Raw genomic sequence first — 22,902 nt, 5'->3', positions numbered from 1 at the left:
TAAATAAGCGTTTTATATATTGCACTACATAGTATTTCATGGTGTTGATAATGATGTCAAAATATTGGGATACATTTTTCAGTACTCAGTAAAAAAAAAACTTTCATTATAAGAGCTTGTATGCTGACATTGACTAGGCTGAATTTTGTTGTGAGTAAAATGTAACTTTGATAGCAGACATCTCCCAGGAACATATTAATGTCTGCACCTGCACAGTTATCAGAGCTTTTAAATGATTTTTCACCAGTTCATCTAGAGATAAATATACTGTTAATGTACTAGACATTAGCTTCATAAAGAAATCCTATATATATTTAGGGAACCAGAAGTAAATTTGATTTTTCTGAAAAAAATTCAATGAGTGAAAGAATATATTTAGACATCGGGTATGTTTATGAGTATATATTGATAATGTTCTATTTCCACAAACAATCATCAATTAATATTGCACTTTGTACCTGCATACATGTACCTGTCTGTGTTGTTTCTGCACATGTATTCCGCTGTCTTCATATAACGGTTGAACAGATTTATTTTATGATTTCAATATCTAAATATATATATATATATATATATATATATATATATATATATATATATATATATATATATATATATATATATATATATGGAGTAAAAGTTAATATAGATACAATATTGTCTTTTAACATTTACCTAATTCTGTTTTACTCATCCAAATTGAGGTAGAACAAAGGGATATTCAATTAGGCACAACTTTTAATTTAAGGGTCTTCTGCTAATCTATTTTTAAATTACTTCTAAGAGGTCACTGGGCAGTAAATCCTAGAATTCTTCATCTATTGATTTCTCATAGTCACACATGTTCTTTAACTACAGCATGATGACAAGTAGAAGGAACCATGTAATAGACATTTTACAAAGTACCAGAATCAGATGAGCAATCCATTGTTTTTTCTGCAATGGTTCTCTGACTGCCTTTTAATGATAATGTCCCCAATAATAAAATATGCATGATGTTGCACATTAAATTCATTTTGGGGGCTTATATTGTTATTTAGAAACATTATGTTTAGTGTGCATAGACTGTATATAAAGGGATAAGTGGCAGGAGGTAGACAATACATTAGAACCTTGTTATTCAGTGCAACCAATTAAAATAACACAGCAGAAGTTGAGTTTTACAATGTTAATCACTTGTGTTGATGGATAAATTCATTAACATTTTTGTCGGACATGTTTCGGGGGTCACGTTATTATTTTAGGAAGAAGTAGCCTGGTGCAAATCTTTGTTCACAAAACATGTTAAGCTGTAGCTTAAAATGTTAGAGACCGTCACGGCTTTCACCTCTGTGATATTACTATTATAGATACACATGAATCTATAATTGAGATATATATATATATATATATATATAAAGCACACTACAGTTAGTGATTCAGGAGCGTAGCTACCTAATAGAGCACTTTTAGTTTATTTGCCATTACAGTTCTTCCTGCCGTACTATTACTAAGTTTTGTTTCCTCGTCTTCATCCAGTGTCTCAGTTTAAAATGATGGGTTACTCTTACGATGATGACCTCGAGGAGCTGTGTCCAGTCTGCGGGGACAAGGTTTCTGGATATCATTATGGACTGCTGACCTGCGAGAGTTGCAAGGTGCGGAGCTGTAAATAGCAATGTGCTGTCTGGTTAGCATTATATTACCTGAAGTACTAACTGAACACACAAAATCTCTTTATACTTATGGAACATATATGATTAGCACACATATACACACAAATATACCAACGCACAGACAAACACGCATGCCACATACACAAAAATCTATTACCTGAATTGCATTCCGCACAAGAGGTTGTAGTATAATTTGAGGTACAATGCCTTAAATATGCTAAATTACATTTGAACATCTGTCTTTCCTCACACAGTGTTTCTCATGTTTAGCAAGTGCTCCAGATGACATTATTCCAGAAAACTCTTGGTAATCATTTAATGTCATTTTCAACAAACAATTATTTGCTTTTCCCCTTTCTGGCTTTCAGGACTTACTGATATATACACACATATAAGCTCACATACAAGCGCACACATACTGTATACAAGGTGTCATAATGGCTTGGAAATAACACAAAGGTATCCATATATTGATATCTTTAGTAGAAATATAGAACACATATAGTACAGAAAAGTATGTAATATACTTCAAAAACTGTTCAAGTGCTAAAAAATAAGAACACTTTTTAGATGTATTTTAACCATGAAGGTCAATCAACTAACTCTGGTATTACCCTTTAACACAGGACACTCGGCAAACAAGGCTGTCATTATGACTTGTTATTTCTCATTCATTTAAGCAGCAGCATCACATAATTTCAACGGAATATACTGTATACTTTTCAGACATATATTAAAAACCTTTTATACAGTATTAGCAATGTTATCCCTATGCATAAATGATTTAGGTTTTTCTTTGCCACTGTTTTATAATATTTACTCCAGTCATTATAACAGCAAGTGTAAAATGAGCTATATAATATTTGTTAGGCTCACAGCATGCCGGAATAAAACAAGAAATGATGAAGGTATTTACATTTTGTGGCGTATACTATTATTCCTTGTACTGTATCTCAGTAACTAAACTCCGAGCACTATTTTTAGGCTTGTGAATGTAGCTATTCTTCGAAATAATATCTCTCAGATTTTGCTGCAAGACTATTGAAAAAACCAAGTGTCATTCTGTACAAAGGAAAATAGAAATGTGTAAGGAATTCTTGTAGGTTCTGAATGTATGTTTATGACCGTTACAAAACATGTAACTATTTATATGGCTAATCTGTACTTTAATTGTACATTTTCATTTATTTAAAAAAAAAAAAAATTACTTATTGAGATCATTGCTAGAAATATAGTTTGCTATTGTCTAGTTTTGCGGTTGTAAAAATAAATAAAAGACAAGGAATTCTGCATCCTTCCTGTGTATATGCTGATTATTTTGTCTCTACTACTCCTCCAGGGGTTTTTCAAGCGAACAGTTCAGAACAATAAGAGATACACTTGTATTGAAAACCAGACCTGTCAGATTGATAAGACCCAGAGGAAGAGGTGTCCTTACTGCAGGTTCCAGAAATGTTTGAGTGTGGGGATGAAATTGGAAGGTAAGACAATAAAGTGGGGAAGCACAGCTGAGAAGGTATGTGCAAAAACACCTAAAGAATAATATAGACACAAACACTTTATATGACAACAAATGTATGACAACATATGTTGATCATTCTCACATTTAATATAACTGTACAATATGATTCCTACTGACGTTGTATACAAAAATTCAACAATTCAATACACAATGGACTATATATATATATATATATATATATATATATATATTTATACATAATTGTCAAAATTTTAAATGGACTACAGTCCTTGGATAATATCAACATTATGCAGGTACTATATGTTTGAATTTGGTAGTCATGATTGAGATGGGCACACATTGTTGCTTGGTTATTTGAAAAATGTGTATGGTGAATTGCAATTCACCGCACTGGAAAGCCGAGATGCGATGTCAGTACATTCACATTTGAAGACAATCGAGACTTTGGAAATGTTTCACCCATTTCAATTATCAAATTATGTAGCGTTCAGTTTTGATGAGGTATGATGACCCACACACGCACAATTCAATAGATGGTTGATGTAATCAAATTGACGAAACTGAGAAATAAAAATGGCAGAATGTTGGCTTTACATTGGGGCTTAAGGCTACTTTTTATGGCTTTGTTTCTGGATTTATGTGTTAGTACAGTGGACCTTTTTGTGTGCAGTTATGTTTATAACCACAGCTATGCCCACTGCACGTATTTGGTCAAATGCACCTAGAACACATAAAAAAATATAATGCAACTGGCCCTTGATGATTTGGCCATGGGTTCCTGCTCGACAATTTTCCTGGTGCTGCTTAAGGCCAGGGCTGTGTTTCCTGCACCCTGCTGACCACCAGATTACTAAACCTCCCTTTCTTTACCACTATTCCTGGGAGCTAGGGCACATACCCATATCCCAAATCCAGTACAATCCCAGGATATAAAGCATCCCTAGACTTACCCTCATCCTAGTACCTAACATAAACCTCATTCTAAACATTAATACAAAGACTCTAACAACCCTAACCCTGACCCTAACCTAGCCCTAACTAACCTCTCCCTAACAATAACCTCAACACATAATACATTAACTCAAACCTCTAAAACAGCCCTAATATGTTTTTCATAATACCATAACCCAATCCCCTAAACTAACCTTAATAGCCTAACCCAAACTGCTAAACCAACCCTAGTACCCTATCCCTAGTACCCTCATCCCAATCTCCTAAACTAACCCCAATACCCTAACCCCTGATCCAAACCACTAAACATACCCTAATAATCTCTTCCAAACCCCTACACAAACCCTAATACTCTGACTCCCTAACCCAAATACCTAAACCCTAAAGGGCAGACTGGAATGTCTGTTGTCAAAGTCTCTATTTAAGGTCTGTTTATATTACTGTATATTACTGTCAACTCGGCCTTCTCCCATTTTGGGTATTTTAAAATGTATAGGTAACACATCCACGTCTATTCGTGCCCTTACTTATCTGAGCTGGAGCATTCTGTGCTTATGTACCAGTATGTAGCAATGGAAGGGTGCATTCTAATTGCCATTACAATAATAGTGATAGATTATTAGCATGGCACTGCTAAATTAATGGGGAAATAAAACCTGTCTCTTACATTTCTTTGTCTTTATTTTTCTATTGTGAATAGCAAATTCTGTAATTGCGTTGTAGCACATTACTTGTAAATGTTATTTGCATAGATCGTGTTGAACCGCAGTGGTAGGTTTTTACTAGACAGGAAATAATACCCCAACTTTATTTGCCAAATAGAACATATAAAATTGCATGTTGTTTATGCAAATACACTGACTCTGCTTGAGAGTTGAACAGATATATACGTGTGTGTGTGTGTGTGTGTGTGTGTGTGTGTGTGTGTGTGTGTGTGTGAATATATATATATATATATAATGCCAACTTGCAAATCAAGCCAGAGTATTTGCACAAAATGCATTCTGTCTTCTATGCTCACTCACGAGCAGACACACACACTAACTGTATCATATAGGCCCAGGCAGAGTGAGCTTAGAAAAACTACCCTTGTAATACATAAACGGTACAAAAATATATTTATCACACTTGAATTTAAACTTCAACTTCCTCTATGCAAAAAGCAACAGTCACGCAAAATGTCTTACATACAGTAGGGTATAAAGGTAATCTCATAATGCCCAAAGTGTTCATTTAATTTGCTATGGCATCATTGTCAAAGTCATTGTGCCTTACTCCCACAATTTGATATTTAGTGTTACCTAAGAGGTTGCAAATAATCCCCACTAGAGCTGGTGTTTTATTGCAGCAGAGCAAATAGTAGGCTGGATAGATTTAGCTGAATAAATGTACATTGGTTTAATGGCATTAAATATCATTGTCCAAAAGTGTCTTTAAGCTGTTTTATTTCTGATAACAGTAAATTATTTTATACAAAGGTTTCCACAGCTGTTATAATGAGTGAAACTATAGTGCAGTAGGAAGAGTCTTTGCTAATACTACACCTTCTATGCCATTGAAGACGGCATTTCCTTTGGCAGAAAAAAAGTCTGAGAGAAAGGAGACCCAGGTCAACCAAACCACAAATACATTTTTTGATTATCACTCTGCAACTGATCTGTTCATTTGGGACTTCAAACTTTTTTCACTTAAAAAATAAAAAGGACACTTTTATAGGTTTCCAGATGTGGAAAGTATAGTATATAGAACGCCTGAAAAGAAAAATAAACGTGGCAGACAGGGAAATGTGAGAGCGCACTGGTTTTTCCTCTAGAACTTTGTTCCCCCCCCCCCCCCCAGAAAAAAATCTTTCTCTGTGTCTAATTACTGAAGGAATTCCACAATCGTTTGAGGAGAGAAAAAACTTTTTTTTCACAAGTTCAATTTTAAAAATCTAAAATGTTTGTGTGTGTAGAGATAGATAGATAGATAGATAGATAGATAGATAGATAGATAGATACACAGATAGCTAGATAGCTAGATAGATAGATAGATAGATAGATAGATAGATAGATAGATAGATAGATAGATAGATAGATAGAATGCACTTACATCTGGCATCTGGACTTTCGGTAAGTACAGATACTTAAGTATTTGTACATATATTCCTTTTACACAGAATTTAACACAGACACACACACACTTTACACCCTCTTTCCCTAACACACTCTCTCTCTCTCTCTCTCTCTCTCTCTCTCTCTCTCTCTCTCTCTTCTGTTCATTACATCTAAATAATTTCCACAGCATTGCCATACCATGTACAGCTACTTTAAAGCAACTGTCTTCTATAACTCATGCTCCATGTAATGACACCACAGTGTATACATTGCTAATAGCCCCATTAAACTTAAATTGTAGTCTATAAATTACTCAGATTCATTAATTGTAGAAGCCTTTATGCTAGATGTGTATCTGAGATCCCCATGCATTTTTAATGGTGCTGTAATCACTCCTTTGCATAAGAGCCACTGGCCAAGGTAGGCTCAGTCAGTGTCACAAGCGATACCATTAAACTTGCACCACAATGAAACTCACCGCTGTGACAAACCCCATTAAAATACCCCCCCTGGCAGCAGCTGAAGCATGTTTCTTTGTAATTACTCCTAAAACTGAAGAATTAGCTTTTCGCAAGCTTTTGTAAAAATAAAATAAAAATAGTTTTTATGCTTTAAGAAAGTGACGAGCTGACAAAATGACAATTACATTTTTGGATATATTTAGATGTAATCCTATTGCCGTAAAGGAAGCATACATAGATAGAATGAGGAAAAGTAGTACGCTTTTTTTAATGTACAGAGAGAAAAATAAGAAAATATAGGGCGCAGTGTCTGCATAATGTACACCTCAGTGCCCATATATAAAAAAAATTATATTGTAATTCATTAGACATTTCATTGATGACATTTATTATATCATTGCAATTAATTTATTAAGAACATTTGGGATTAAAACAGAGTGCAGTTTTCTATATATGGTCTGAGTTTATATATATCTGGTTTAATATACACACAACTCATACCCCTTTCAGACATATTACCTGGGATTTCACTCCCGGGTTCGATTCTGGGATTTTAGTGACCCGGGTCAATTGCAGGTGCTTAGGATCTGGGAGTGAAATCCCAGAAAGACCCTTTCAGACATATGCTAGTCACAAGTGGATGCGCATTCGTGTGGAAAAAACCTGTGACTTTCATGTAAGTCTGAAAGGGGTATCAGTGACATATTTGCTTTATAATTTACAACAGGGGCTGTCTTATCACATACTTGCTATAATCAGTTGTAGGGGCTAAGACAGGGGGTTCCCCAACTTTTTGGACTCAAGGCATCCCAGAGTATCAAAAAGTTTTTCACGGCTCCAAAAGACCAAAAGCTTCTTATTAAGAAAGTAAACAAAAAATATTAAGTTAAATAAATTGTGTTTATATCTCATCCTTAGTGTCAGTTATGTGGTAATGGACAGTATTCAATTCAGTTTTGCCCACAATTTGACTATTATATTTGCCATAAATAACTTAAATTTGATCATTGACCACCAATACAGGGAACCCCTGCAAGTCCACCAAGGCACCCCAGGGTGTCACGGCACACAGTTTGGGAACCATTGGAATATGATATTCCTTATAATACAGGATATGTAGTGTTTATACTGATGATTAAATGTCTTCATTTGTTTTTATTGATTGTTAAGCATAGATGAAGTATTGTCATTAACATTTTGATGTAGAAATAGTTTTGGTTTAAGTCAGGGAAATCATAACATTGCATCTTACTTGAATATAAACCTCTCCTTGTTCCACAGCTGTGAGGGCAGACCGGATGCGTGGAGGGAGGAACAAATTTGGGCCAATGTACAAACGAGATCGTGCTCTCAAACAGCAAAAAAAAGCTTTAATACGAGCAAATGGACTTAAACTAGAAGCTATGAGTCAGGTCATCCAAGCCATTCCTACTGATCTGACCATTTCTTCTGCTATCCAAAATATCCACTCAGCATCCAAGGGTCTACCTCTAAACCATGCTGCCCTTCCCCCAACAGACTATGACAGAAGCCCATTTGTCACGTCACCCATCAGCATGGCTATGCCACCTCATGGCAGCCTACAAGGTTACCAGGCCTACGGTCACTTCCCCAGCCGTGCTATCAAATCGGAGTACCCGGACCCTTACACCAGTTCTCCAGAATCTATAATGGGATACTCTTACATGGACAGTTATCAGTCCAGCTCCCCTTCCAACATCCCGCACCTTATATTGGAACTCTTGAAATGTGAGCCAGATGAGCCTCAAGTCCAAAGCAAAATTATGTCGTACTTACAGCAGGAGCAGGCCAACAGGAGCAAACATGATAAACTCAATACATTTGGACTCATGTGCAAAATGGCTGACCAAACATTGTTTTCCATCGTTGAGTGGGCGAGGAGTAGCATATTCTTCAGAGAACTCAAGGTAGGATGAATCTGTTGCTGCTATACACATTAACTGATTTGTACTGTGCATGTTGTTGTGCTGGTTGGCAGACTAAATTATTTAGCTAATATTATTTAATACATTTATATATTTATTTATTTATTTTTCTCAAACTGATCTGATGGTATGTAAATATATCATTATATTATTTTTACAAGGTGATTGGTTACATTTAATTTGTACGAGACTCAATGGTATATTCTGTGATGTTATATTAGTTACAGTATACTGTATGTTATCATTTCTTAAAATTTAATGCAAGATGGTTGGTGTGGCTAAGATGAGTAGCATACCATATTTTTTCTTAAAATTTTTAAGGTGCGTACACACTAGAATAATTTTTCTAATGATATGCACAATAACGATATTGTTAATTAGATTTTTGTGAATATTATCTAGTAACTATGCACTATATTGTTACCGATGCCGGCACTTAGCGATGTCCTCTGTCATCTGTACATGCAGGACGGCAGAGAATATCACTAGCAACAGCCGCATGGCCCCTGCACCTTCCCCCTCTGCTGTCGCAGCCGACATCACTGAGTTCCGTTGCATCCGACATCACTGTCATACACATACCATCATATGTATACAAAGAATTATTGGCATCGCAGGCATAGCACACAGTATACCAGAAACACTAAGCTGCATCTTTAATTGTGCAGAAATTTGTATAACACACATTCAAAGACACAGATAAAACATAAAAAAACTTGGTATAAGGAAATATTGCAGCTTGTATTTACACATATGTACAAATGCTGCAACCCCTTTGGTCACTGAAACATAGCAATGTTGTTTTGTAGCTTCTAGTGGTTTTATTGATGCAAATAATTAAATTTTGAGTGAAAAAGATGCTCAGCATAGAAATTTGGCATGCAGAGGGGGGATATGTGGCGTAACTTGAGACAGGCAGTTATGACTTTAATATATAAGTAGTGATAGATAGAGAGATAGATAGATAAACAGACAGACGGGTGGACATGTAATGGATAGATATGCAGTAGATATGTGTGAAATTGAGGATAACTGGTAATATTTTTCTCCATTTAGCTTTTTGTTTCAGCCTTTGACCGAGGTTCAAGAGTTAATTAATTTTGGTTGCCTAAAACAAGCACACTCTGTCCCCAGTAATTGATTCTCTGGTCAGAGGACGTGTGCTTGCTATTTCAACACAGAGTATCACGTCAATGAATTTTGCTGATTTTGTTTCACAGTCCTGTACAGTTCACTTAAAAACTCCTCAGAATTATTGGAAATACACCACTGACCCACAGGGTCAGGATTTTCCACAGCGGCTTTGAAAGGATGTTTAATTATTTAGGCTAACAAGTCACATATAATTAGGCAGCTAGAAGTGTCTTATGTTTTTTTTCAAAAAAGTTATAAAAGCAGGAAATGTCTCTAACAGGCTTAATGAAAGGAACGTTTAGGTCTGTTCTTTCAATTACTGATCACACACAGCAGTGATCCTATTGTGCAAGCAACTCAATGTACAACTTCCCTGCCAGTTGGTGAAGGCAGCAGGCATTTTTTTTAGCTACCTGTCTTGTTCATGAAGGACTGAGGTGTATTAATGGTGTTTTTCATTTAAAGGCGTAAGTCCTCTGAAAATGCTATAGTTTCTCTATCTGTATTATATCTGTATATAGCAGTGGTTCCCAACCCTGGTCTTCAAGTACCCCCAACAGGTCTCAGGTCCAACAGTACCAGGTCTCCATGCAGAATCACAAGTGAAATAATTAGCTCCACCTGTGGATCTTTTAAATGTGTCTGACAATAAGTGCACCTGTGCACCTGCCGGGTGACCTGGAAAACATGAACTGCTGGGGGTACTTAAGGACCAGGGTGGGGAACCACTGTTTTATAGTATATTGTGACTTCTTACATAATACACACAGATGCATTATTTACCTTACTGTAGCTTCTGCAGAATGCTACGCTATCCCTCACTCCCTGTAGACCTCCACCCCTCATATCACCTAATGAACATAGCTATCAGAGCTGCAGAACTCTCTCTCTATATATTAATGACACTCTGATTTGATGTCAGAACATTTCTGTTGATTTTTTGCATTTGAAGAAACGTCACCGAAACTAAAAGTTGATAATTTCTGCATTAGTGAACAAAATTGATAATGAGGGCAATAAACACTCTAAATAAATAATCATATCTGAGATATATATAACAGGGGGGAGGGGGTGTTGGGGTGTTAAACACAAAGCTGGACTCGGAGACCAAGCTTGGGGAGGGGAACTTTAGGAAAACAATTTACTTGGTTTGAACTTCAAAAAGTTAGGTAAACTGTGGCTCTTTTAGATGGTGATGCCCCACTGTTTGCAATACAATTCTTTTGCCCCAGTGTTAGCTGGCGCCTGAACAGATGTGAAGGCAGCAGTGATGCTGCATAACAGGAGGCATTCCACCTTGGAGAGATCTCAGCAGATCAGAAACAGTATTAAACCAAACAAAGGGAGTATTACTGTTGTCATCTATTTTCTTCTTTCAAAAATAGCCAAGAGAAATATATTCACAACTAAAAAGATACAGTGTAGCATCTTTTATAGCCTGCTATAATTTCATACTGACCCAATGGCATCCCCACAGCAAAAAATGCTTGTCCAGTTGTCGTCCAAAGAAATCATGCGCTTCCGTTGGGTATGCAAATCCATATTTCTTCAAGAAACTTATTTCAACCGGCAAATCCATGCATTAGCCTATAGTAGTGGGATCATTTGACAAAAAGAGCAAATGCCATTCCTGAGGTGTATAATTCTTATTATATCGACATGAAATACAAAATAAAATAGAAACAGCTGTTCCAGCACAAAAATAACCCCCAAAAAGTATTTTGTGATGTACAGTTACGTTATAACATGTTCCTTCATGATGTCAAGTTGGCTTTAATAATACTGCATTGGTCTTAAGTGAAGTCCTAATACAATTACCATTAGTTTCATTTAGCTTAATACCCCTGTGCCATGGAAGTAAACCATTATATGCTATTTAAAACCATTCTAATTTTAAATAAACCCCAAAGAGAAGAGTTTGTGGATTTGGATTTGCCGAATAAACAGAGGAAATATAATGAATTAAGTGTTCTCCCCCCCAGTCCTTTTTATATTTAGCACTTCCAGTAATTTGAGCCAAGTAGGAACAAAAGGAGGGATAAATATAGAAGTGGGATAATAGATAGCCGTGAATATTATCCAGATAGTGTTTCCATATCACAGGGAACGTTCAAAGGGGCAAGGGTTATTTTTAAGTATTCTTAATTTAACAATAGGGGCTTTAATTTACTATGCTCACTGCCTGAGGGCACAAATTACAGTGCTATGTATGTTTTTTCTTAATATCATTATATAGCAGATGAACAGTTTCAATCCTAGAGCATAAATAAAGATAGACGCATGTAATCTCTCTTCAAGATATAAAAATGTTCCATGGCCACAATATGCAATCAGAATTTTGGAACAAATTGTTGCTTAATACACAGTATACTATCTAATATAATTCCAAAATAATATTGTGACATTTGCACATTGACCATGAAAGGGTAAATGATGTTCAGAATAAGAGGCAGTGCTAATGTTTATATGAGACAGCGTACATCAAATATTATCTGCCCGTTCATAATTTATTTGCCTAAGAAGATCTCCCAGGAACGAAATGATGTATAATAAAAGTGACACGGAAAAAGCTTCTGCTTATTGGATGCTACAAAATGGGATACAGAATTTTTCTTCCACCTGTAGTTCGAAACAATAGCATAACCCATTTATTGCCCATTTGTTGTTACCGACAACTGTCTAAAGTTGCCAACAGTGCCAGGGTTTGTCCCTGCCAAAGTCCTTGCCCAAATTTGCAGCACATTTTACATATATACATTTTTTTGTATTAGATTTGATCTAGGAGATCAAAGATTTTTTTTTTTTAAATACCTGTATCTCTGCTTTCTTCTATTTACTAAATGTGTTTTTATACATATATAGCACAACCTATAATTATTTTAATACATTTCCTAAAATAAATGTAAAATAGATATAGACTATTCAACATAATTTCCTTTAGAAAGGCTAAATTGATGGTCCCGATAATGTTTTACAAAACAAAATTAGAATATCAGAGAAATCAAAAGTTTTGGAGTGGGTACTTGTGTATTATCTGGGCGCCCAAGATTTCCATCTTACGACATAGTTTTGGTTGCATCGCATCGCATGCGATCCGATGCGACCAAATTGGACCCGATTTTTAATTGTACAGGCACCCTGATGGGTGATTACTATGTTAAATGCACCCCCATTGTTAATGCCACCCCCACTAGCAACGCCCACCCGAAGCGTGGGTAGCGCAGCGAGCCCGCGAGGGGCGGCGGTACGCGTCCTCCTACCTTTTCATACCCCCACTATCCACGTCGGCGTGGAGTTGATGTTAGATAGTGTGGTGAGTGCAGCGAGCCACATAGCCCGAAGCGTGGCGAGCGCAGCGAGCCCCGCGAGGGTACGCGGATTACTTCATATGTAATCCGCGTCCCCTCATGGGGCTCGCTGCACTCGCCACGCTTCGGGCTCGGTGGCTCGCTGCGCTCACCACACTATCTAAAGTCAACTCCACGCCGTCGTTGATAGTGGGGGTGGCATTGACAATGGGGGTGCATTTAACATAGTAATCACCCATCAGGGTGCCTGTACAATTTAATATCGCATCGCATGCCATTTGCAATGGCATGCGATGCAATGCAATATTTTATCGCACAGTGTGGGTCTGTGCGCCCGGAAATCGGGTCCCATCGCATCCCATCGCATACCTTAATTAGTGGTATGCGATGCGATACAATGGGCGCCCAGATAATACACAAGTACCTTGGAGTGCAGTTCACATAAGGAGTAAAATATAGGTCTAATTAGAAATTCACTATAATAAATTTATATTCTTAATAGATCAAGATAGTCCAACTAATAATTACAGTGTGAATGTAATACTTCTGCCCCATGTGACACAGAAACAAGGGTATTCCCTTGTTTCTGTGTCACATGGGGCAGAAGTATTACATTCACCTGTCTGCGTTAGAATACCAGGTCTCCATGTATCTGACCTGTAGGCTGCAAAAGATGACTAGAGTTTTATTCATTATGTTATTATTATTAACAGTTTCATATATAGCGCATACATATTCCGCAGCGCTTTACAGAGAATATTTGACCATTCATAGCAGTCCCTGCCCCAGTGGAGTTTACAATCTATATTCCCTACAACATGTACACGCACAGGCACACACAGACATTCTAGTGTTAATATCAGGCTTTCTGATTCCCTTACCTCCTCAAAACCCACCTCTTCCGACTAGCCTATCCCTCCTCCTCCTAACCTCTTTCGCTCCTCCTATTCTGCCTACCCTACCCCTCCATCTGTTCCCATCCATTCCTACTTATCCTATTGTTTTTCGTTCGTCCACCCACCTGCTTTTAGTCTGTTAACTCTTATGAGTAGGGCCCTCCTTCCTCACGTACTCACCCTACCTCTTTACCTCACCAGTGCTCCTGCCCTGTTCTTCCCTTCCTCTACTTCATCTTCAGTCTCCTCGACAATTTCGACACCTACTTCAGAACTGATGCTGATTTTAGTTCTACCAGCTATACCCCTATTTATGCTGTATCTTATCAACACACCCTGTACATTACCTTGTAATTAGTTTTTTTGGGTTTGCTATGTACGGCGCTGCGGACACTTTGTAGCGCCTTATAAATAAACAAACTACTACTACTACTAATTTAGTTGGAAGCCAATTAACCTACCAGTATATTTTCTCTATGTACCTACTAACAGCTGTGTTTCTCTGCATGTTTCACTGATAAATACATCAAAAATATTCCTTTTTGGACTGCGAGTACAAAGTTCAATTATTTATATAATTATTTATATAAAACAAAAAAACGTTGTGGTAGAAAACAAAGTATAGACTCTAATCAGTGAAGCCCAGTAATGCCAACCCCAACAATAACATTTGTATTTCATACATTGGGTTCCTTAAACCAGAAAAAGGGTATTCACTCAGCCTTCCACCACAACTGTACCACCTGGAAAGGTGAATTTGCTGCTTCCATTAGGGTGGTCTGGACTTGCCAACCAATCTCTATGTCGGTGAGTGCCAGTGCGGTAGCTAGGCATGGGTGAGTGGTGCACTGCACCGTGTGCCAAGGCTCTTTGGGAGCACTGAATGGAATGGCACCCTGCAGCAAGTAGCATGGAAGTAGTGACCCTGTAGCATCACCCTACTGTCTACTACAGCGGCCCGGACTCTGTAATCTGCTGTAGTTTCTGGGTGCTGGCAACCTGCGCGCTGTGCATGATGTCACACATTAAGTAGGTGGGGCCAGCACAGGATACCAGGAGTACTCTGCACCCAGGCTGATAAAGTGCCATCCTTTCCCACCAAAATAACTGCTACAAGAAAAAGTAAATGAGGTGAGATTTTTTTTTTTCAGGCATAGGCCAGAGCCCGAAAGCCAAATACTTAAATAAAATCCCCAAACCACACCCCTAACATGAACTTTTGGCTATCAACACAAGAGGAGACACCACTCAAGTCAGTCCTCAGCCTCAATCCTGCCTTATGTCCGCCTTTTGTTATTCTTTAGAAGGAAGAGATTTACCCAATTTTTGGCAAATAATGCTGGAAAACAGCTTTGTTCTCACTTTACAATATTTATCCTTTGTTTAGCCCCGAGAGAGGACAGATTTGGTGAAACTGAATTTTCCATTGTTTACCACTGTTGCCCTAGACCAGGGATGGGGAACCTTCAGCCCTCCAGCTGTTGTTGAACTACACATCCGAGCATGCCCTGCTACAGTTTACCTATTTGGCAATGCCAAAACTGTTGCAGGCCAATGCTGGCATGTGTAGTTGAATAACAGATGGAGGGCTGAAGATTCCCCACTCCTTCCCTTGACCTTTATGTGGAAAGTGGCCTGAATTAATTTACCATGCCTTTGCATCACAGCTTTTAACTACTGCTGTAATCAGCGGAACTTGTGGGTGGTAGGCCCAGGTGCAAAACTATAATTTGTCCCTCCCTCCTCCACCCCAACCCAAGTACACAATATTCAAACATCAGTGGGTGACAGGGAGAGACAGAGGGCAGTATTCAATGAGAATTATCGTGATGTGCAGCAAATCCTGTTTAGGATTGCTGGAGCATTCGCTGCCAGCCCTCCCTGTCGCCCAATTCACTGCCGCTTAACCCCTGCGGTGAACGCCACAGGGAGCCGGGGAACGGCGACAGGCAGAGAGAGAGGGAAGCCTCTCTGCCTGAGCTGGACACTTGTGGGGGAGAAGCAGGGCTCCCGGGGACACAGGCAGCAGCAGCTGCCCACATGGAGAGCTGGCAGGGTCCCAGCCCCCTGCTGGCTGTTATGTGTAAAAAAAAGAATAATTAAAAATTAAATATATATTCGTGTGCAATAAGCACATGAAAAATATCATGCCCCTTCACAGAAGAAAAATACAGATTTTTTTACACCAAAAAAAAAAAAAAAAAAATAATCATAATTAAAAAACTTTATTTTAAAAGATCACCGTTCAGTCCACCATAAAAAGATGGTGATTGCTACACGGCGACACATGGCGAAAATCACTTGGAAAGCAATTCGCCATCTGATCATTGAATACACTCACGGCGAATCACATTGAAAAACCCATTGAAAAACCGCAGTGAATTGCGGAGAGTATCAGACGGCGAATTGTCCGTCATGCACTGTTCGCAGTCAGCGAATAGTGCACATTGAATAGGGTGATTCACTTTTTCAGTAAAAAGATTCCCCTTAGAGCATGAAAATAGCACACATTTGTCGTAGACCATGGCGAATCAGCCCCATTGAATACTGCCCAGAGAGGGACAGGGAGAGGTTGTGGGAGGCATGAAGAGGGTGACAGGGGCAGCAGTGGGCCCCTTAGTCCTCAGAGGCCCTGGTGTACAGCACCTGCTGCACCAATAGTAGCTGTAATGCCATCTCCGGTTATTATAGATCAGTAAAGCCAGGCAGGACTCACTGGATCTCCGCTGGGTCATATCCCTATTCACATGCATGAATGTTAACCATATCACTTCTGCCTATTACAAACAATGTTAGTCACACTGCCAGCAATAATAACAGACCCCTTAGTCTAATGTCACATTGATTATAAAAGTGATAAATGCATGCAATAGTAATAATAAGGATATGTTTTGATATATTTTTAATAACAGGTGGTATATGCAAAATGTTCAAAAACTTTCTTTGGGGACAATTTATTATGTCCCTAAAATAATCAATAACTGCAGTTTCAGTCTGTTTATGGACAGAACTAAGTATCTCCTTAATGTACAAATTATGGTATGATGACGGTATTTAACAAGATCTCCACAGCAAAGCTTTACTGATCTTGCATGCATGGGTCAACACCATCTTCAGATGGCATTTGCCAATTAACTTCAATAGGTCTGTCCCGTCCCAGAGGGATTTTACAATCCCGCTCTGGAGAGCGTTAGGGGCTCCTAATGTGCGTTGTGGACTTTTCTCATTGTGAGTGTGCGGTAAAGGGGATCTATAGGCAAAAATACAGAAATAAAGTAATCCCATATGCGATCACTATGCCTCTCTTTATACCGCCCATATCCCAATGATTCATATTGGTACATTTTGGTGCAAAAAGGAACTGTATTGCCATGATATGCAGGGAACAGAATTCTTAATATCAGCAGGTTGTTAACAAATATTCTGCTTTGTTTTTGTTAGGATCATTTGAACATTTTAAATATATATAAAATGTTACCATTCCCAAATACTGACATAAGTTAATAATGTTTGTTTTGATTGCACAGTAAACAGTTTACTATTGCTGAGTGTCAGCTATTATTCTCTCTTCAATAGAACTCATAGACCCAATCAGAACCAAATACCGGTAATGAGTTTAAAAATAGGGGTCTATAGCCTGGTCCTATGACTTTATTCTTTCTTTCTGATATAATAAGCAATCAAATTGCTGTGAGCCTTTTGCATGTGTGATAATGGGGGTTCAGTAGGGATCAGAAAAGCGAAATCTTTCTCTAATGGTCAAAACCATGTGCACAGCAGGTGGGGCAAAAGTAACATGTGCAGAGAGAGTTACATTTGGAGTATCCAGTCGAGAGGTCGAGACTGTCCAAGTCGACAGACCGAGCCCATGAGTCCATTTTAACATAGAATTCAATGGGAAAAGGGGTCCTTTTCCTTTCCCCACTATCCAAGTGGGCATGGAGTTGGATATAAACCTGTGGCGAGCGTAGTGAGCCACCGAGCCCAAAACGTGGCGAGTGTAGCGAGCCCCGCGAGGGGACACAGAATACTTTTTAAGAAAACTGCGTCCCCTTAAGGTAAGGCATACAATCAGAAAATCGGCAGCCCAGATACTACATAAGTACCAGATTATAATAGTGTGTCGAACATAGCAGGGTACCGAGCCCGTAGCACGCAGAGCGAAGCAAGACTTGCGTGTGGACACGTTACACTAATTGGGAGTACGCTGACAAAGAAATAAACAAATTACCAATGCAACGTTGACCTTTTGCTTGTGTCAACCTTTTTTCCATGTCAACATTCATCTCCATCAGCAGTAAATACCAGTGAATTTGACTAGACAGCCAGCTTCTATAAGCAAAATCGAATCAAATCCTAAACAAAATCGTGGTCCCGTTTTCACAAAATCGAACAGAAAAATCTACTGTGCAGCCAAGTAAATATCGAATTAGATCTAGTAAATCGAATGGGTACAATGTACCATGAATGTATATCGAATTCAATATCGAATTCGATATCTAATGAAAAAGTACAGAACTAATGCCAAACCGAATGGAAAAATTTAATGGAAAGATCTAATAGAAAATTGAATCTAACATCGAATCAAAAGCAAATCGATGTTTGTGTACAGGGCTTGACTCTGATTTCAAAGCAGGATCTTATGTGCTATCAACTGTCAACAACTGTCATGTGATTTGGGATAGCATACCTCCCAACAGTCCCGATTATCAGGGCCTGTCCCGCTGTCCCACCCGCAGGCGGCAGTGTCCCGTGGTGTGGGGGGGCTGTTGGGAGTCCCCCCCTGTCAGCTGCTAAGCAGTGGGGAATAAACGCTATCTATTCCCGCAGCCAGGGGGCTGGGGGGCATGGCTAGAGGCTCACAGAGCCTCTGGGTCATGCCCCCATAGCGGCAAAATGGGGGCGTGGCCTCACGGGAGAGCCGTGAGTATAGACCACGCCCCCAAATTAGGTCACGCCCCTGCCATGCGCCCCCCCCCCCCCCCCCCCAAAAATTCCGACGCGCCTAGGGCGCGCAGCAGCAGCGACCCTCCTGCAGAATTCGCAAAGTTGGGAGGTATGGGATAGCCAATAAGATCCTGCTTTGAAATCAGAGTAAATCATAACCTGCACATCTCTAATTATAGGGCGATTTGTCTAACCTTGACAGCGATCTTTACTAACCTTCTAAGCAATTTTGACTATGTAGTAAAATCGTTTAGAAGGATCGCTCCATGTGTACACCCCTTAAGAATCCGCACCCAGATTTAGGTCAGGTGTGTCTAAACTGAAATCTAAATTGCAGTGTATAAATAAGTATTTACCCTGCACAGAAACAGCCAAATCTAACTCTCTCAGCACATGTTACATGTGCCCCACCTGCAGTGCACAAGGTTAGGCTTATTAGAGAAAGATTTTGTTTTTAAGATCCTTACTATATTTTGTTATTTTATACATAGCAAGATGCATTTTGGTGTAATGTCGATAAATTTTCTCTTAGCAGACGTGACTTGGATTTTTTTCATTAATCATTTATTAAACAATGGACCAAATATTGGCCCTTATTCTGATTGACGCGGACTTTACCGCATTCTTACGGATCGCGTCTTTTCGGCGTCTGCGCATGCGTGGAGAACGCAACGCGCATGTGCCACGCCTTGACTCCGTACCAGTTCGGCCAAATCCCGTACAAAACTGTTCCCCGCAATCAGTCGGGAAATATGGGCGTATTATGGGCGTCATGCGGAATGTCACATGGGCGTAGTTTCAAAGTGGGCAAAACGGGGCGGAAACATGGGCGGACACGGGGGAGTACACTTATGTTGGGGGGCGTACATTCGGATAGCACTCCGAATGCACGCGATCAAAAAGGGAAGAAATGTGCGGTGTCCACAAGTGTACTATTGCTTTGCGGACACCACTCGTTCATGCGGTAGGCGAACGTACGCCTAATGACTACAAGCATTAACACCTGAACCCAATAGAATCTACTCCTTTACTCATTACTCACTAATAGGCCGCTTGTCAGTGCTTTAATTGAAACCATTGCTGCTTCAAGGAACCCTTACTAAACACCCACATATCCTGTACTTGTCAGACACTTTAAAACTGCTAACAATGGACATGACAGAATATTAATACTAGCAATACACATATATATTGGCATCTAATTGATTCCAATTCCAAATAAGCAGTTTTTTATGAGGATAGGTAATTGAATAAGTGGGTCATGTGATGTATTGCAGAAGATACTTAATAGTGGGTTGTTTGGCGTAAATACTCCGCTTACGTGCGGTAGCACCGCTTGGCTCCCGTTCGGATGCGGTATTCCCGAGCATGCTCTGTAATACTCTGTAATACCGTGCAGAATCGGAGTGTTTCTCCCGCACACGCATGGTTTGTATGTCGTCCGTAAACACGCCCTGTTCTTAAAGAGTGAGTCCGTCCGAATGCGGAGGACACGTGGGCGTTTCTACGGACGATGGCCGCATGCGGCAAAACACCGTAGCGTGCGGACCGCTCCGTAAGAATGCGGGAATATCCGCACCGATCAGAATAAGGGCCATTGTGAGTTATTATAAACAACTGTTGAAGAAAGACTTTGAACATGTGGTGGTTTCATTTTCCCCTGACATCTGTTCCTACATTGTTACACTGTTAGCCAACATATAGCACATTGTGTATTATATCCTGCTCTCATTTCTCATTGTAACTCTCACTGTCTCCGGTACTGTAACTACAAGGTAATATTGCTTTTTGTCACGAATATGTTGCTTCAAATGTATAACTATGATTTACAATAGTATTATTTGAAGATGGCCATACCAATACCATAGGTAGGAACACGCTTTACAGATCATTGTCATCTCGTGCAGCAATAAGAACGCAGAATCCACAAAGAATATTATGGGCTAGAAAAAAGAAAAAAGTTTGGTACCGTGTTAGCCAGTTGATAAGAAGAGTTTTATTGTTCCTCAGTGAGAAAAACAAAATAGCAATCTAGCAAATATGATACCTTTTAATGGCTAACAAAAATAATATTTTTGTTAGCCATTAAAAGGTATCATATTTGCTAGATTGCTATTTTGTTTTTCTCACTGAGGAACAATAAAACTCTTCTATGGGCTAGAAAGACATTAAGGTCTACATTTATTTAGCAACTGAGCACTAGTGTCATGTATTCCTGTGCAGTAACGGCTCCAGCTGGGGGGGTTCACTCATAAAAGCAAATTCACTTTATAATGGACAAAACCATGTGCACTGCAGGGGGGCAGATGTAACATGTGCAGAGAGAGTTAGATTTTGTTTCTGTGCAGGGTAAATACTTGTTGCTTTATTTTTACACTGCAATATAGATGTCAGTTTGAAGTACAAACCCCACCCAAATCTAACTCTCTCTGCACATGTTACATCTGCCCCCCCCCCCCCGCAGTGCACCAGATTTTTTCCATTAGAGAGAGAATTTGCTTTTGCGAGTCAACAAGAATTAGGCCCATTATCCAGTTATCAGCCAATAATTGTGTGATCAGCCCAAAATTTGCATAGTCGTACGGCAGGATTGCTTGTCGATAAACAACTACAAACATCGCTGCAATGGCCAGATCGGGAGGTCAGGATATAGTGTATGGCAAACACTATTTTGTTCCCTTAATCTATACACTATGTGCCTGACTCACTACTGCTCACTAAGCAGCGGTTGTTTGCTGCTTTTTGAGTGGCTCAACACCGCCCGCCTCAATGCGGGCAGTGTTGCCCCCCCCCCCCCCCTATTGCCAGCACCGCCCACATCCCCTCAGTAACATGCAAGGGCAGGGGTGACATTTAATAGCACACTGAGGTTTCTTGTTAAGAAAATTGCTACATTAAAAAGCATCTGTGAGAACTTCTGCAATAGGAATAGCAGGTCCTTGAATGCATTGACAGGTTATGTTTTACTAGGCACATCAATTAAATTTCATGGCACATTGAATAAAAAATACTGCAATCCTACTTTCCTGTCCACTTAGTAAATCTCTAAATAATAGTTCACTATCCTACATTATTTTCAGCTGTTTTGAAATGAAAGGTTGTTCCTAGAAAAGTGAAAAATATTATTTGCCTCATCCAGTAGCCCCAAGGCGTACAATGTACACTCAGTTTTGTCTTTGTTTTAGTTATTGTTTTGCTATTTTCCTGCTTATTTCTTTAAAATAAAATGGGGAGCTAATACAATCTCTTATTAATTAAAAAATACACAACAAAATGAAATGTAAAAAAGACTAGCTTTGTTATTTGCCCTTTACCTCTGATCTTATTTGTCTACAATGTATAAAAATAACAAAGTTCCTTAGTAGCTTAAAAGCCTACTTGAAAAATGTGTCTATGCAAACATTTAAGCAAAGCACTTCCAACTCTCTTTCCAAGTTTTTCGCATTTGTTACATCTGGCAAGAGAATTTTTTATAGCACAAGTTAATACAGAATACATTTCATACCACGTTACATTATAGTTAGTTTTCAGTGGCAGCTCCAGAGCAGGGGCTGTAGCCCAGTTTAAAATACATATAGTGGAGCCACACCAACTGCTATTCCAACTGACTCACTGGCAGTTGGTTTGGCTACCCTATTTCAATTTTGGACTGAGCTGCAACCTCTCTGGAGTCTCCACTGCTAGTTTTCATGGTAGCAGTATACTCTTATATTTGGCGTGTGGCCTGATCTTGTTTTACCATTTTCATATATTTTCCATTCTCCATTGCTTAGGTTGGAGTACTACCAGTTTTGAATGCCTTGTCTTTTTTTATAGTGCTGCAATGCACTAATAAGTATGATATCTAATAACATTGGTATCAAAAGATAAAAAATAGTAAGTATTGTTCAAATTTAAAGTGTACTCTTAGCTCTATACAACAACCATATATCACCAGTGCTAGATGGTTTTTCCATTGATGGTTGGGATCCAGTGGTTCTCCATAGAGACCAGCAATGTTTTTCTTTCAAATAGTGCCGAGACAT

At 38.9% G+C, this 22,902-nt stretch overlaps 1 protein-coding gene across 3 annotated transcripts in view; it reads left to right on the top strand.

The window, feature by feature from the left end:
- Window positions 1–22,902, top strand: part of NR5A2 (nuclear receptor subfamily 5 group A member 2) — a 124,780-nt gene that overhangs the window by 38,306 nt on the left and 63,572 nt on the right. For all 3 annotated transcript variants that reach the window (XM_083156860.1, XM_083156859.1, XM_083156861.1), the window contains 3 exons: window positions 1,519–1,637; window positions 2,995–3,136; window positions 7,928–8,574. In XM_083156860.1, coding sequence (XP_083012986.1) covers window positions 1,519–1,637; window positions 2,995–3,136; window positions 7,928–8,574 — 908 coding nt within the window. The remainder of the gene's footprint in view (window positions 1–1,518; window positions 1,638–2,994; window positions 3,137–7,927; window positions 8,575–22,902) is intronic.

The sequence above is a fragment of the Crinia signifera genome, chromosome 8, assembly GCF_055691185.1.
Source record: "Crinia signifera chromosome 8, ASM5569118v1, whole genome shotgun sequence".
NCBI lineage: Eukaryota > Metazoa > Chordata > Amphibia > Anura > Myobatrachidae > Crinia > Crinia signifera.
The sequence above is the reverse complement of the archived record's forward strand: the minus strand, read 5'-3'. Positions and strand labels throughout refer to the sequence as shown.